This window comes from Loxodonta africana, chromosome 22 (genome assembly GCF_030014295.1).
Source record: "Loxodonta africana isolate mLoxAfr1 chromosome 22, mLoxAfr1.hap2, whole genome shotgun sequence".
In the NCBI taxonomy this organism is placed as follows: Eukaryota; Metazoa; Chordata; class Mammalia; order Proboscidea; family Elephantidae; genus Loxodonta; species Loxodonta africana.
Window position 1 is genome coordinate 19,125,334 of NC_087363.1, and position 17,257 is coordinate 19,142,590.

At 42.1% G+C, this 17,257-nt stretch overlaps 1 protein-coding gene across 1 annotated transcript; it reads right to left on the reverse strand.

Moving 5' to 3' along the window:
- Positions 1 to 11,463: 11,463 nt before the first annotated feature.
- LOC100658671 (large ribosomal subunit protein eL32-like) lies at positions 11,464 to 11,987 on the reverse strand. The gene has a single exon (XM_064274377.1). It carries the CDS (start codon positions 11,939 to 11,941, stop codon positions 11,534 to 11,536), a length of 408 nt encoding a protein of 135 aa, XP_064130447.1. The 5' UTR covers positions 11,942 to 11,987; the 3' UTR covers positions 11,464 to 11,533.
- Positions 11,988 to 17,257: the final 5,270 nt, after the last annotated feature.

Below are 17,257 nucleotides of genomic sequence, written 5' to 3' on the forward strand. Positions count from 1 at the left end.
CACTTACCTGTTCGTGCGCAGGGCCTGGTGCGGATTGTCCAGTCCCCCCCACCAGGTGCCTCTGTGTCTTCTTCGATGACCCACTACAGCCAGGACTTTGCTGGCTCAGAGGATCTAACGCCAGCAGAGTGTACTGCACCAGCTAAAGGCCAGAAAGGAAACACACACACACACCAAGGATGCTGTGAGGAAGAAAGAGTTGAGTTATAAACTGTGTTCAGAGAGTCCTTTTGGAAAGTCTCGCCAGCTCTCCAGCTGTTCAACTCAAGAGACAGACTGTAACCCCAGTACTGGCACTCATGAAATGGTGGGAAGCATTTTATTCTGGTAACAATTCTTTTGCAGTTTAGCTTGACCACAATTATAGAGGTGTTGTGCAGTTGGTCAAGGGCTGAGAATTACTTGTCATCTATCCTATCATCTAGGGCCATCAGTTCTCTTGACCACAAAATGTTATTAGGCAACTTTTTTGATTTTCAAGTACTAATTTGCATTTGGCTAGCTGATGCACCAGAGGACTGTGGTGATAAAGACGGCATGCAGTAACCTGGTGGTTGAGGTTCCCGTGTTTGTTACTCTGCATTTAATGTTGTCTCTGTATTCGGCTCATCCACGTGCCCATCACTGGCAGCGGGGTAGGGGTCTAAATTGGCCAAAGCCTGGCATCCCAGACTGAGGTGCCACAGGGGCCAGGACCAGGTGCTCAGCAGAGAGCATGGCATTGCTGCTGCTGGCTGGCCGGGTGGCAGGTGGAGCTTGTTGGGGCTACCCATGTCCTAGGAAGACGTGTGTGGCATGAAGGTCTCTCCCACCTGCAGGTGGTTGGCCATGCCCACACTCTCCTACTGCCCAGAGCCCAGGCACAGACAGAGCCCTAAACGGGGGCCAGCAAGTTTGGTTCAGGAACCAGGGTGGGTTGGGGGTACGGGCACCCGGTCAGAAGGGGGCCTTGAATGCCACCCCACCCAGTTCAACCCCCACACCATGGTGGGAACTCTGCCCCCTACCCAAATGAACACACATGCTATCCTGTCCTCCTCTGGTCCCATTACCCCATCCCTCCTTCCATTCTGCCAGTGCCAGAGGCCCCTTCCCTCCACAGGCAGCCCAGGGATGCCCTACCTGTCAGTCAGTCTGTCCACCCACCCAGTCTGGGAGGGCAGTGCACTAGGGACTCAGGGGGCTGCTCCTGGAAAGATTTCCCTTTGGGTAGTGGCCCCGTCCATCTTCTTGTTATTCCTATCCTCCCACCTTCCACAGACCCATAGCCCTTGAGAGCTGGGCTCTCAACTGACTCACATCCCAGCCCAGGCTGAGGGAAAGGAAGGCGGCCCCTCAGGTGCTCAGATGGGTCTGAGGGAAGGGAAGGGAAGGGAAGGGAAGGGAAGGCGGCCCCTCAGGTGCTCAGATGGGTCTGAGTGCAGAGAAATGTTGCCCAGAGATGGAAGCTTCCCCTGGGCCTGGGTGCTGGGATTGCTGGGGAGAAGGGGAGAGCCCCCGCACCCCCGCACCCCCCCCGCCCCGCTATGGTGGGAGTTGGAAAGCTAGAATGGAGGCCTAGACACAGGTGCTTTAGAGAAGGTGAAGTGAGACTGGGCACTCACTCCTTTTTTTTTTTTTAATTTTTTTTCCAGTACTTTTTATTGTGCTTTAAGTGAAAGTTTACAAATCAAGTCAGTCTCTCACACAAAAACCCATATACACCCCGCTACACACTCCCAATTACTCTCCCCCTAATAAGACAGCCCGCTTTCTCCCTCCACTCTCTCTTCTCATGTCCATTTCACCAGCTTCTAACCCCCTCCACCCTCTCATCTCCCCTCCAGGCAGGAGATGCCAACATAGTCTCAAGCGTCCACCTCACCAGCATCCCTCTCCAACCCGTTGTCCAGTCCAATCCATGTCGGAAGAGTTGGCTTCGGGAATGGTTCCTATCCTGGGCCAACAGAAGGTCTGGGGGCCATGACCACCAGGGTCCTTCTAGTCTCAGACCATTAAGTCTGGTCTTATGAGAATTTGGGGTCTGCATCCCACTGCTCTCCTGCTCCCTCAGGGGTTCTCTGTTGTGTTCCCTGTCAGGACAGTCATCGGTTGTAGCCGGGCACCATCTAGTTCTTCTGGTCTCAGGATGATGTAGTCGCTGGTTCCTGTGGCCCTTTCTGTCTCTTGGGCTCGTAATTTCCTTGTGTCCTTGGTGTTCTTCACTCTCCTTTGATCCAGATGGGTTGAGACCAATTGATGCATCTTACATGGCTGCTTGCTACTGTTTAAGACCCCAGATGCCACTCTTCAAAGTGGGATGCAGAATGTTTTCTTAATAGATTTTAATATGCCAGTTGACTTCCATGTCTCCTCAAACCATGATCCCCAGACCCCTGCCCCTGCTACGCTGGCCTTCAAAGCATTCAGTTTATTCAGGAAACTTCTTTGCTTTTGGTTTAGTCCAATTGTGCTGACCTCCCCTGTATTGTGTGCTGTCTTTCCCTTCACCTAAAGTAGTTTTTATCTACTATCTAATTAGTGAATACCCCTCTCGCACCCTCCCTCCCTCCCCCCTCTCGTAACCACGAAAGGATGTTTTCTTCTCAGTTTAAACTGTTTCTCAAGTTCTTATAATAGTGGTCTAATACAATATTTGTCCTTTTGCAACTGACTAATTTCACTGAGCATAATGCCTTCCAGGTTCCTCCATGTTATGAAATGTTTCACAGATTCCTCACTGTTCTTTATGGATGCGTAGTATTCCATTGTGTGAATATACCATAATTTATTTATCCATTCATCCGTTGATGGGTACCTTGGTTGCATCCATGTTTTTGCTATTGTGAACAGTGCTGCAATAAACATGGGTGTGCATATATCTGTTTGTGTAAAGGCTCTTATTTCTCTAGGATATATTCCAAGGAGTGGGATTGCTGGATCATATGGTAGTTCTAGTTCTAGCTTTTTCAGGAAGCACCAAATTGATTTCCAAAGTGGTTGTACCATTTGACATTCCCACCAGCAGTATAGAAGTGTTCCAGTCTCTCCACAGCCTCTCCAACATTTATTATTTTGTGTTTTTTGGATTAATGCCAGCCTTGTTGGAGTGAGATGAAATCTCATTGTAGTTTTGATCTGCATTTCTCTAATCGCTAATGATCGTGAACATTTCCTCATATATCTGTTAGCTACCTGAATGTCTTCTTTAGTGAAGTGTCTATTCATATCTTTTGACCATTTTTTAATTGGGTTGTCTTTTTGCAGTTGAGTTTTTGCAGTATCATGTAGATTTTAGAGATCAGGTGCTGATCAGAAACGTCATAGCTAAAAACTTTTTCCCAGTCTGTAGGTAGTTTTTTTACTGTTTTGGTGAAGTCTTTGGATGAGCATAGGTGTTTCATTTTTAGGAGCTCCCAGTTATCTAGTTTTTCTTCTACATTGTTTATAATGTTTTGTATACTGTTTATGCCATATATTAGGGCTCCTAACATTGTTCCTATTTTTTCTTCCATGATCTTTATCGTTTTAGATTTTATATTTAGGTCTCTGATCCATTTTGAGTTAGTTTTTGTGCATGGAGTGAGGTATGGGTCTTGTTTCATTTTTTTGCAGATGGATATCCAGTTATGCCAGCACCATTTATTAAAAAGACTGTCTTTTCCCCATTTAACTGTTTTGGGGCCTTTGTCAAATATCAACTGCTCATATGTGGATGGATTTATGTCTGGATTCTCGATTCTGTTCCATTGGTCTATGTATCTGTTGTTGTACCAGTACCAGGCAGTTTTGACTACTGTGGTGGTATAATAGGTTCTAAAATCAGGTAAAGTAAGGCCTCCCACTTTGTTCTTCTTTTTCAGTAATGCCTTATTTATCTGGGACCTCTTTCCCTTCCATATGAAATTGCTGATTTCTTTCTCCATCTCATTAACGAATGTCCTTGGGATTTGGATTGGAACTGCATTAAATGTATAGATTGCTTTTGGTAGAATAGACATTTTTATAATGTTAAGTCTTCCTATCCACGAGCAAGGTATGTTCTTCCGCTTATGCCAAGTCTCTTTTGGTTTCTTGCAGAAGTGTACTGTAGTTTTCTTTGTGTTAAGTCTTTTACATCTCTGGTAAGATTTATTCCCAAGTATTTTATCTTCTTGAGGGCTACTGTAAATGGCATTGATTTGGTGATTTCCTCTTTGATGTTCTTTTTGTTGATGTACAGGAATCCAACTGATTTTTGTATGTTTATCTTGCATCCCGATACTCTGCTGAACTCTTCTATTAGTTTCAGTAGTTTTCTGGAGGATCCCTTAGGGTTTTCTGTGTATAAGTTCATGTCATCTGCAAATAGAGATACTTTGACTTGTTCCTTGCCAATCTGGATGCGCTTTATTTCTTTATCTAGCCTAATTGCTCTGGCTAGGACTTCCAGCACAATGTTGAATAAGAGCGGTGATAAAGGGCATCCTTGTCTGGTTCCCGATCTCAATGGGAATGTTTTCAGGCTCTCTCCATTTAGGGCTATGTTGGCTGTTGGCTTTATATAAATGCCCTTTATTATGTTGAGAAATTTTCCTTCTATTCCTATTTTGCTGAGAGTTTTTATCACGAATGAGTGTTGAACTTTGTCAAATGCCTTTTCTGCATCAATTGATAAAATCATGTGATTCTTGTCTTTTATTTATGTGGTAGATTACATTAATTGTTTTTCTAATGTTGAACCATCCCTGCATAGCTGGTATGAATCCCACTTGGTTGTGGTGAATTATTTTTTTGATATGTTGTTGAATTCTATTGGCTAGAATTTTGTTGAGGATTTTTGCATCTACATTCATGAGGGATATAGGTCTATAATTTTCTTTTCTTGTGGTGTCTTTACCTGGTTTTGGTATCAGGGATATGGTGGCTTCATGGAATGAGTTTGGTAGTATTCCGTCCTTTTCTATGCTCTGAAATACCTTCAGTAGTAGTGGTGTTAACTCTTCTCTGAAAGTTTGGTAGAACTCTGCAGTGAAGCTGTGTGGACCAGGGCTTTTTTTTTGTTGGGAGTTTTTTGATTAACATTTCAATCTCTTCTTTTATTATGGGTCTATTTAGTTGTTCTACCTCTGTTTGTGTTAGTTTAGGTAGGTAGTGCACTCACTCCTTTTTTATTCAGCAGATCCCTGTGTGGAGATTTGTAGGGGGAGGCAGAGGCATCTGAGGGAGTTTCCCCTCAGCAGGGTGAGGGGAGGGCAGAAATGCCCTCATTTAGCCCCACCTTGCTAGCCCCCACTGTGCCAGAGAGATGTGTGCCTAGTTCAGGGCCAGACCCAGAACTTTTCAGAATTATTAAAGATTTCGTCCGTGTTGGGGGAGGAGGCAGAGCTGTGATAGGAGGTGGGATGTGGGGGTGACTGGGGCCAAGAAGGGTAAAAGACCCGCTGCCACCCTGAGAAGAAGGGGGTCTGTCTCAGCTTTCCCCACTAGTCTCGGTGCCTCCTGATGAAGCTGCTGTGTCGTCTGTTAATCGTATTATCAGTCAGACCTGCAATAAAACTGTACAACAAACACTTGTGCCTGTCACCTAGCTGGAGACAGGTGCAGATGAAGCCCCCTGAGTACCCTCCCCACTCTGAGGTAACAGCTATCTGGGATTTCTTTATACTTTTCGTAAACTTAGGTTTGATTCACTTAACGATATCCAGAATTGAATACCTCAGTTTTAAATTTTAAATATAAACAGTGTCCTTCAGGCCAAAACCTTCCATAGTTTGCTTTTTAGGATTTGCTGGTATTAAGGTGAGGTGCTGTGGCTCTTTGATTTTCACTACTAGGTGGGATTCCTTTTTATGACTGGACCACAACTTATTCTAACTCCTTTTTATCTTCCTATAAATTTCTGGATCAGCATGTCTTTCTATAGAAAATCCTGCTGAGATTTTATTGGGATTGCACTGAATCTATACATCAGTTTGGAGAGAACTCACATCACAACAATATTGGGCCCTGGTGGCACGGCAGTTAAGTGCTTGGCTGCTAACTGAAAGGTCAGTGGTTCAAACCCACCAGCTGCCGGAGAAAGATGTGGCAGTCTGCTTCTGTAAAGATTACAGCCTTGGAAACCCTAGGGGGCAGTTCTTCTCTGTCCTATAAGGTCACTATGAGTAGGAATTGACTGCACGGCAGTGGATATGGTATTCATGAACATGGTAGCTCTCTCCATTTATTTAGGCCATCTTTCTCTCAACAGTGTTCTGTAGTTTTCAGCATACAGGTCTTTACAGCTTTTGCTTAATTTACTCCTAAGTAGTTCATATTTCTTGGTATCATGAGTGGTATTGTTCTGTCTTGTGGTTGCCTCACAGAGCGGGGATCAACCCCCCCACCGCCCAAAACTGGTTTGAATGTTGAGACTGATGACTTTACACACACCAGGAGGGACTGCTCACATACTGGGGCTCTCTGGGGAGAGAGCAGGGTAGGCCCCCAGGCTGGTCTGAAATGGCTTGAATGGAGGGAAAGGAAAGCGTCAGAAATGCCAGGGTTTCTTAGGAGCTTGCCCATATGTGGGAAGAGGGAAAGGTAGGGCTTGAAAGCCGTCACCTGTCAAAAATGGAGTCATACTCTTTATTATATTATCTAAATTTAAATTTTCAATTGTTCATTACTGGTGTAGAAAAATACAATTGAGTTTTGTGTATCAACCTTGTATCTTGTGACCTTGCTAAATCCCAAACCAAACCTGTTGCTATCCTGTTGATTCTGACAGAACTGTGCCCCATAGTGTTTTCAGTGGCTGTGACCTTTCAGAAGTAGATCACCAGGCCTGTCTGCCAAGGCACCTCTGGGTGGGTGTGAGTCACCAACCTTTTGGTTAGCAGCCAAGTGCTTAGCTGTTTGTACCACCCAGGGACTCCTGTGACCTTGCCAAGCTCACTTGTCAATTCTAGCAGCATTTTTTTGGTAAATTCCTTTGGGGTTTTTTATGTAGATGCTCATGTCATCTGCAAATAAAGACATTTATAACTCTTCATTTCCAATCTGTATGCTTTTTAATTTTTAAACAAATTAATTAATTAACCTATTTCACTGGATAGAGCCCCAAGTACAATGTGGAATAAAAGTGGTAAAGGTGAACATCCTTGCCTTGTTCTGGAAAGCTTTCTGTCTTTCACCCTTAAGGATGAAGTTAGCTGTAGGTATTACACAGATGCTGTTTATCAGGAAGTTCCGTTCCACTCGTTATTTAGACAGAGATGTTATCATTAATGGGTGTTGAATATTGTCAAATACTTTCTGCATTTATTGAGATGATCATTCTTTTCTGGTCTGTTAATATGATTAAACAATTGATTTTCAGACGTTGAGACAGCTGCATCTCTGGAGTACATCTTAGTTGGTTATGATGTATTACCCTTTTTGTACGTTGCTGGATTCTCTTTGCCAAAATTTTGTTAAGGATTTTTTCATTTTTGTCCATGAGGGATATTGGTCTGTGGTTTTCCTTCCTTGTGATGTCTTTGGCTTTATAAACAAGGTTGTTATTAGTTTCCTTTGTTTGATTCTGAGTCACAGTAACCTCCTGTGCAGAGTAGAACTGCTCCATATGGTATTCAAGGCTACGACCTCTCGGAAACAGATCACCAGGCCTGTCTTCTGAAATGCCCGTGGGTGGGTTCGCACCGCCATTTCTGCTAGTAGTTGAGCGCTTAACTGTTTGCACCACCCAAGGACTCCTTATAAAGAGAGTAGTGCTGGCTTTATAAAACGAGTTGACGAGTGTTGTCTACTCTTCTATTTTCTATGGACTTGGTACTGTTTAATCGTAAATGTTTGGTAGATTCTACCTGCGAAGCCTAGAATTTTCTTTGTAGGAAGAATTTTAACTATGAATTTACTTTTTAAGTAAATACATAGCTATTTCGGTTACCTGGTTCTTTTTTTTTTTTAATTGTAAAAAAAAAAACATTTGCCATTCAACATTTTTTACATGCACGATTCAGTGACATTATTATGTTCATCATGTTGTACACCATCACCACTGTTTCTAGAATTTTCCATCACCATTAACAGAAACTCAGTGCCCCCCAAGCAGTGACTCCATCATTCCCTTCCCCCCTCCCTCTTGCCCCTGGTAATCATTAATGAACTTTGGTCTCTATACATTTGCCTGTTCTAGATATTTCATATAACTGGAATCATACAATACGTGTCCTTTTGTGACTGGATTCACTTAGCATAATGTTTTCAAGAGCATCCATGTTGCGGCATAGTAGTAAGACTTAATTTCTGGTTATGGCTGTCTTAGTCATCTAGGGCTGCTGTAACAGAAATACCATAAGTGGATGGCTTTAACAAAAAGAAATTTATTCTCTAACAGCCTAGGAAGCTAGAAGTCCAAATTCAGGGCACCAGCTCCAGGGAAGGCTTTCTCTCTCTATCATCGGCTTTGGGGGAAGGTCTTTGTTATCAATCTTCCCCTGGTCGAGGAGCTTCTCAGCACAGGGACCCCGGGTCCAAAGTTTACGCTATGCTCCGAGTGCTTCTTTCTTGAGGAGGTCCCCCTGTGTCTCTGCTCGCTTCTGTCTTTTATATCTCAAAAGAAATTGACTCAAGATACAGCCTAATTTTGTAGATCGAATCCTGCCTCCTTAACATAACTGCTTCTAATCCTGCCTCATTAACATCAAATAGGAAAATCACATCAGGTGACAAAATGGTGGACAATCATACAATATTAGGAATCATGGCCTAGCCAAGTCAATATACATTTTTGGAGGATACAATTTAATTCATAACAATGGCTGAGTAATATTTCATTGTATGTATAGAGCACATTTTCCTTATTCTTTAGTCTATTGATGAACTTTTAGGCTGTTTCCACCTTTTGGCTATTGTGAATAGTTTTGCAGTGAACACTGGTGTACATGTATCTGTTCCAGCTTTCAATTCTTTTGGTCATATACCTAGGAATAGAATTGCTGGTATATGGTAGTTCTATGTTTTGCTTTTGAGGAACCACCAAACTTACATAGCAGCCGTATCATTTTGCATTCCCATCAACAATGGATAAGGATTCTGGTTGTTCCATATCCTCACCAATACTTGTGTTCTTTTCTCTTTGTTTTGGATCATAGCCATCCTAGTGGGGGTGAGGTGGTATCTTGTTGTGATTTTGGTTTTGTAGTGCGATAGATCGCTTTTGGATGGCCCTTCTCACCCTGGTCTTGTAAGTCCCACCCAAGTGACTGGGTGGGACTGTGCAAATAAGGTAACTGTGGCCCACAGTGGGGATTGGTCAGTTTTGCCATTCTGTTGGGCTTAAAATGAGCCATACCTAGGCAGGAAAAGAGGATCTCACCATCACCAAAGAACAAGAGCCAGGAGCGGAACATGTCCTTTGGACCTGGGATCCCTGGGCTGAGACCCTCCTAGACCTGAGAGACAGAGAGAAAGCTGTAACACTGGAGACAGCAAGACAGCGAGAAGCAGCGGCGGAGAAACGGCAGCAGCAGAGGCAGTAGAACCAGAAGACTGGCACGCGACTGTGTGGTGGGCTTCCTTGACCATGGAACGAGAAAGCTGAATACCTTTGGGTAGGAGGCTTGCTGGCAGAGTAGGGCGCCTCCAGGCACTTGGTGGAGCTAAGCTTGCTGACCCTGAACTGAAACTCAATACTCATTAAGTGGTAATCTCCCCCAGTTCAGCCCCTGGTAACAGTAGTAAACTTTCATTTCATGTCTGTTCATTTGCCTATTCTAGATATTTCATATAAGTGGAATAATACAGTGTTTGTCTTTTTGTGTCTGACTTATTTCACTTAGAATGTTGTCTAAGTTCATCCATATTAGAGCTTGCATCAGAACTCCATTTCTCTTTATGGCTTAATATTCCCTTGTAGGTATATACCACATTTTGCTTACCCATTCATCTGTTGGACACTTGGGTTGTTTCCACCTTTTGGCTATGGTGAGTAATGCATAAATGAACACTGATGTACAAGTATCTCTTTGAGTCCCTGCTTTCAGTTCTTTTGGGCATATACCTAGGAGTGGAATTGCTGGTTCATATGATAGTTTGAGGAACCATCGTTAAATTGTTTTCACATGGGTACACCATTTTACCTTTCCATGAGCAAAGGATGAGGCTTCCAATTTCTCTGCATTATTGTTATTGTCTGTTTTTCTCATAATAGCCATCCTAGTGGCGGTGAAGTGGTAGCTCATTGTAGTTTTGATTTGCATTTCCCTTGGTGCAGGGATTAAGTGCTTTGCCTCTAATGAAAGGTCAGCAGTTCAAACCCAACAGCCACTCCTTGGGAGAAAAATGTGGCAGTCCACTCCCTTCCATAAAGATTACACCCTTGGGAACCTTATGGGTGAAGTTCTCCTCTGTCCTAGAGGGTTGTTATGAGACGGAATTGACTTAGCAGCAGTGAGTAATGGCTAATGACATCGATCATCTTTTCATGCATTTATCGGCCATTTGTATATCTTCTTTGGAGACATGTGCATTCAATTCCTTTGCCCATTTTTTGATTGGGTTATTTGTGCTTTTCTTGTTCGAGTTGTAGGAATTCTTTATATATTCTGGATATTAAACCTTTATCAGATATATAGTTCCCCCACAATTTCTCCCATCGTGTAGGTTGTCTCTTCACTTTCTTGATAAAGCCCTTTGATGCATGCAAGTTTTTAACTTTGATGCAGTCTATTTTGTCTTTTGTTGCTGGTATTTTTGGTGTTGTATCTAAGAATCTATTGTATAAAACAAGGTCCTAAAGCTTACTCGTATGTTTTCTTCTAAGAATTTTATGCTTTTAGTTCTTACATTTAGGGTATTGATCCATTTTGAGTCAATGTTTGTATATGGTGTGAGTATGGGCCCAAATTCATTGTCTTGCTTGTGGAAATCCAGTTGTCCCATAGCATTTGTTGAAAAGACTATTCTTTCCCTATTGAATAGACTTGATACTGTTGTCAAATATCAATTGACCATGTTGTTGTTGTGTGCTGTTGAGTCGATTCTGACTCATAGCAACCCTATAGGACAGATTAGAACTGCCCCACAAGGTTTCCAAGGAGCAGCTGGTGGATTCGAACTGTGACTTTTTGGTTAGCAGCCTGAGCTCTTAACCACCATGCCACCAGGGCTCCTAATTGACCATAGATGTATGAATTTATTTCTGGATTCTCAATTCTATTCCATTGGTCTGTGTACCTACTATTATACCAGTAACAAGCTGTTCTGATTACTGTAGCTGTATAGTCTGTTTTAAAGTCAGTACGTGTGAGCCCTCCTACTTTGTTCTTCTCTTTCAACAATGCTTTAGCTATTTGGGGCCTCTTGCCATGCCACATAAAGTTGAGGATTGGTTTTTTCTATTTCTGTAAAGACGGCTGTTGGAATTTTGACTGGTATTGCATTGAATCTATACATTGCTTTAGGTAGTATTGCCGTCTTAACAGTATTAAGTCTTCTGATCCATGAACATAGGATGTCTTTTCATTTTTTTTTTTTGCAGGGTTTTTATGGTTTCATTTAGCACAAATAAAACTTGCAAATGAGCTGTCTATTCATTTTCTTCGCTGTGCAGCCTGGCGTTGGGATTGGTGACTCTGATGGCCAGCTGGGCTGCTCTTTCCACGATGGCTTTGCGGTTCTTGGAGGAAACATTGTGCGCAATCTCAGCACAGTAAGATTTGTTGCACATCAGCAGCACTTCCAGCTCCTTGACATTGTGGACCAGGAACTTCCGGAAGCCGCTGGGCAGCATGTGCTTTGTTTTCTTGTTGCTCCCATAACCAATGTTGGGCATCAAGATCTGGCCCTTAAATCTTCTCCGCACCCTGTTGTCGATGCCTCTGGGCTTGCGCCAGTTACGCTTAATTTTGACATAACGGTCTGACTGGTGCTGGATGAACTTCTTCGTTCTCTTTTTGACGATCTTGGGCTTCACCAGGGGTCTGAGGGCAGCCATGATGCCGGCAGGAGATGGCTGCCACCTCCGTAGGCAGCGCCGAGGAAGAGAGAAGGGTCTTTTCATTTTTTTAGGTCTTCTTTAGTTTCTTTCGGTGGCATAGTGGTTAAGTGCTATGACTGCAAACCAAGAGTTCGGTAGTTCAAATCCGCCAGGCGCTCCTTGGGAACTCTATGGGGCAGTTCTACTCTTTCCTATAGGGTCGCTATGAGTCAGAATTGACTCAACGGCAGTGGGTTTTAGTTTTCAGTTACAAGTCTTTAACCTACCTGATTAAATTTATTCCTGGGTATTTTATTCTTTAGGTGCTATTGTAAATGAAGCTGTTTTAATAATTTCCCTTTCAGATTGTACATTGCTAGTGTCTACAAACACAACTGTTTTTGTTGTTGTTGTTGTTGTTATCTTGTACTCTGCAATGTAGCCAAATTCATATATTAGCTTTAGAAGCTTTTTTGTGGATTCTTTGGAATTTTCTATATATACAGGATAATGTCATCTGTAAATAGTTTTACTCCCTCCCTTACAATTTGGATACATTTTATTTCTTGCCTAATTGCTCTAGCTAGGAGATATCTTTTTAGTATTAATTTCTAAGTCAGTTATTTTGTGGTAAGAGAACATACTTGGTATCATTTTATTCCTTTCATATTTGCTTACATTTGTATTAAGGCCTAGAATAAGGCCTGTCTTGGTGAATGATGTATGTGCACTTGCAAAGAGCATTTATCCTGTTGTTTGGGTGGAGTGTTCAATAAGTGTTAATTAGGTCAGTTAGCTCATAATGTTGTTCAGGTATTCAGTATCCTTAGTGATTTTTTGCATACTTATTCATCGGTTACTGAGAGGGGAGTGTTGAAGTCTCCAAGTGTAATTGTAGATTTATCTACAGTAACCAAAACAAAAAATCAAACCCATTGCTGTCAATTCTGACTCATAATGACCCTACGGGACAGAGTAAAACTGCCCCATAGGCTTTCCAAGGAGCAGCTGGTAGATATGAACTGCCGACCTTTTGGTTAACAGCTGTGCTCTTAACCACTATGCCACCAGGGCTCCACTTATCTGCAGTAGCTCCCCCTGCTCCATCTGTGGTTTCAGTTACACGCAGTCAACTGCAGTCCGAAAATGTTAACTGAGTAGCGTGATGAAATCTCACACTTTGACACTCTGTCAACCATATTCACATAACTTTTATTACAGTATATTGGTATAATTGTTGTATTTTATTATTATTGTTGTTAATCTTACTGCGCCTAATTTATAAATTAAGCTTTATTATACATATGTATGTATAGGACAAAACATAATTTATATAGGGTTTGATATTATCCACAGTTTCAGGCATCCACGGGGGGTCTTGGAACATATCTCCCACAGATAAGGGAGGACTCCTGCATTTCTCCTTTCACTTCTATCAATTTTTGCTTCATGAATTCTCAAGCTCTGTTATTAGGCACAGACATATTTAGAATTATGTCTTCATGATAAATTAACCCCTTTGTCATTTTGAATTGTCTCTCAAAATTGATAACATCCCTTGTTCTGAAGTCTTAGATGTCTGATATTAATATAAACACCCCAACTCTCTTTTGTTTAGCGTTTATGTGGTGCATTTTTTTCCATTCTCTTACTTTTACCTTTTTTTTTTTTTTTGGTAGCCAACATATATGTAAGTCTTGCTTTTTCAAATCTCATCTGACAATCTCTGTCTTTTAATGAGTATTTAGACTATTTACATTTAGTGTATTTATTGATACAATTGGATTTAAATCTGCCAACCTGCTATATGTTCTCTATGTCATCTCTTCTTAGTTTCTTCTACCTCTTTTGATTATTTTCTATCTATTGGCTTATTAGCTACAACCATTTGTTTTATTTTGCATAGTGCTTAAGAGCTATGTCTGCTAACCAGTCAGCAGTTCAAATCCACCAGGTGCTCCTTGGGAACTCCATGGGGCAGTTCTACTCTGTCCTGTAGGGTCACTATGAGTTGGAATGGACTCGAAGGCAGTGGGTTTGGTTTTACGAGGGCTTACAATATAGATCTTTGATTTTTTCACAGTATACCTTTGAGTAATATACCACTTCATGTATTGTGTGCAAAATCTTAAAGTATACTTCTATTTCCAACTTTTGTGCTATTGTTATACATTTTAATGTTACATATATTTAAAGCCTATAATGTATTTTACTTTAGACTATCAATTATAAAGAAATAAAAAATAGGGAAAAAAAAAAGTCTTATGTTTACCTACAGTGGTAAGCTAAATAATGACTCCCCGTAATGTCCATGTCCTAATCCCCAGACCCTATGAATACGTTACATTATATGGAAAATAAAGATTTTGCAGATGTAATAAAGTTAAGGATCTTGAGATGGGGAGAATATCCTGGTTTATCCGGGTGGACCCAATGATGTAATCACAAATGTCCTTATAAGAGGGAGGTAGAGGGAGACACTATGGCAGAAGTAGGAGATGTGATGACAGAGCAAGAGGTTGGAGTGATGCAAGGAAAAGGTCATGAGCCAAGGAATGCAGGGAGCCTACAAAAGCTAGAGAAGGCAAGGAAACTAGACCCCCAGAAGGCACCAGCCCTGCTGATGCCTTAACGTTAGCTCAGTGAAAGTGATTTTGGACTTCTGGTCTCCAGAACTAAAAGAATAGATTTGTGTTGTTTTAAGCCACCAAGTTTGTGAAATCTGTTACAGCAGCCAGAGGAAACTAATATACCTACAACTTTTACTGTTTCCATTGCTTCTCATTTCTTTGTATAGATTGAAGTTTCCATCTGGTATTACATTCTTTTGTCTGAACAACTTTATTTTCAGTGCAGATCTGTTGGCAATAAATTCTCTTAACTTTTCTGTGAAAACGTCTTTACTTCTCCTTCATTTTTGAAAGATATATTCACTGAGTACAGAGAATTCTAGGCTTACAGGTTTTTGTTTTTTTGTTTTTTCCTCCTTTCAGTACTTTAACGTCAGCAGACCGTTATCTTCTGGATTGCATGCTTCCTGACAGGAAGTTTGCTATCACTTATATGTGTCTGTATTTCTTTTTTTTGTCTGGCTGCCATCATGATTTTCTCTTTATCTTGGGGTTTTAGCACTTTGACTATGTGTACCAAGATGTACTTCTCTTTGTATTAATCCAGCCTGAGATGCTCCATGCTTCTTGAATCTGTGATGTTTTATCTTGCATCACACTGGAAAATTCTCAGCAATTCTCTCTTAAAATTGTCTTCTCCCCTGTTCTTTCTTCCACTGGGACTCCAATTATGTATACTTTAAATAGTTTGATATTGTCCCATAGCTTCTGGTTGACTGATCTGTGTTCTTGGTGCATCTCTATCATCTCCTCCCTCTCTTTTTTCTCTTTATATTTCAGTTTGGATAATTTCTGTAAAAATGGCTTGGGAGCAAGGTCTGACTCCTCCAACTTCACAAGGGGGAAGGAGAACCAAGATCAACACCACAAGGCTGACTCCCATGAGGTTGAGGTCAGACAAGCCTGCTTTCTCGGCTTTCTCTACCAATTCTGACACCAACCATCCCTCCCACAGCACTCTCTACTGGGTTCAATAATTCACTGCAATGGCTACACAGAACTCACAGACCATACACTTATGGGGTTTATTAGGGAAGTAATAGTTACAGTTCGGGCTCAAGAACACTCAGGATACAGTCCTTCCATCAGGATAGGCTCCCCACACTGTGCTCACAAGCATGCCTCTCCTGGTCCCTCAGGCTCTGCTCAAATGCACTCAGCTTTCTCTCTCTGTCGGCCAGGAAGCCTACTGTGCCTTCTCCTGCTGGTCTCTCCTTCCTTGGTGGTGGTGGGCTCTTCCTCCTCTGCTCTGGAATTGGCTCTCTTTTAAGGCAAAACTGACCAATCCCCTGGAGTGACCCTGTCATACAGCCCTGCCCAGTCACCTGGCTGGGAGTTACAAGACCATGGCTAGAAAGGCCACACAAAAGTAATCAGTTGCACTGCATTTCTGTTGACCTAATGGTCAGTTTCACTGATTCTTTTCTCTGCTGTATCCCATCTGCTGATAGGTTAGTGAAATGAATTATTCATCTCCAATATTGAATTTAATCTTGCATTTCTGTTTGAGTTTTTTTGTTCCCAGCTTTTTGCCAAAATTGCCTATCTGTTCAACATGTTGTCTGCCAGTTCCACTAGATCTTTTGAAATATTAATCTTGATTATGTTAAAGTATTTGCTGGTTCTATATGTGGTTCTGTACTATACATGGGTAGGTTATCTCTTGGTCTGGTTCTCTTGGCTGATTTATCTGTTGACAGTGATTCATTTATTTTTCTTGTTTTTGTGTGTCTTCTAATTTTTTATTGAATGCTGGATCTTGAGTGTAACAAGATAGTAGAGACTGAGGTGAATAGTTTTTATGCCTGGGAAAGGGCATGTCTTTTATCCTGCTGGGGCATTGTTGTGGGGCATTGAGTCAGTCTATTCAGGAGTTCAGTGGAGTTTGAGTTTTGCTGTTGGTACGGTTTCTTTAGTGCACCACAGGCTTTAAATTCCCCAGTGGTGTGCTGCTGTAACCTGTGCTTAGTTTAGGGCCTGGAGTGATGAACGGCTTTTCTCAGTGTTCCTCCACCAGACTCGGTTTCAGAAGGCTCTGCCACCTCTTTCTCCTGTGCTTGTGCCATAGGGAAGGGGTTCTTCCTCCCCACTCTCACCCTGCCTCAAGTAGTAGGCTGCTGCTGTTCCTTGTTAATTTGTACAGGACTCATGCAGACATGAGATTTATCAGAGTTTTCTTGGGGATTCTCAGTTCTGTTTTGGCCTCAGTCTTAGGCCCCATGTGTCTAAGCGTCATGAGTGGGGCTTTTCCAGATGTTCTTGTATCAGTGGGGTCTTGGTGGGATTCCCTGGTTCTTTTCCACTTCTGTGCACTGAGCATATTGGGATTCATTTGAACCTTATTGGGAAAGGACCCTCCAAAAGCTCTTGGCGTATTTTGTTAAACCGTAGCATTTTACAGAGTGTGCTTTGAAGATTGTAGCTCTGACCCCATTCCTTAAAATTTCTCTAGTACTCCCATAGCCCTCAGGTCAAAGCCTTTGATTTCTGCAGTCTCCTGTCTCTTACCCCAACATTCCTTCAGTTCCTTATTCAAGTCCTATCCATCTTCCCTGCCCCTAGCCCATCAGTTCCTCCAGGGCAGATGTCTTGTTCTCTGTGTTGCCAGAGATGAAAACAACACATGGTAGGTGCTCAGCAACTGCCTTGAATGGATAAGTGGGTGAGTGAGTGCAAATGCCCTGCCTTCTTTCTCTGCCTGGAA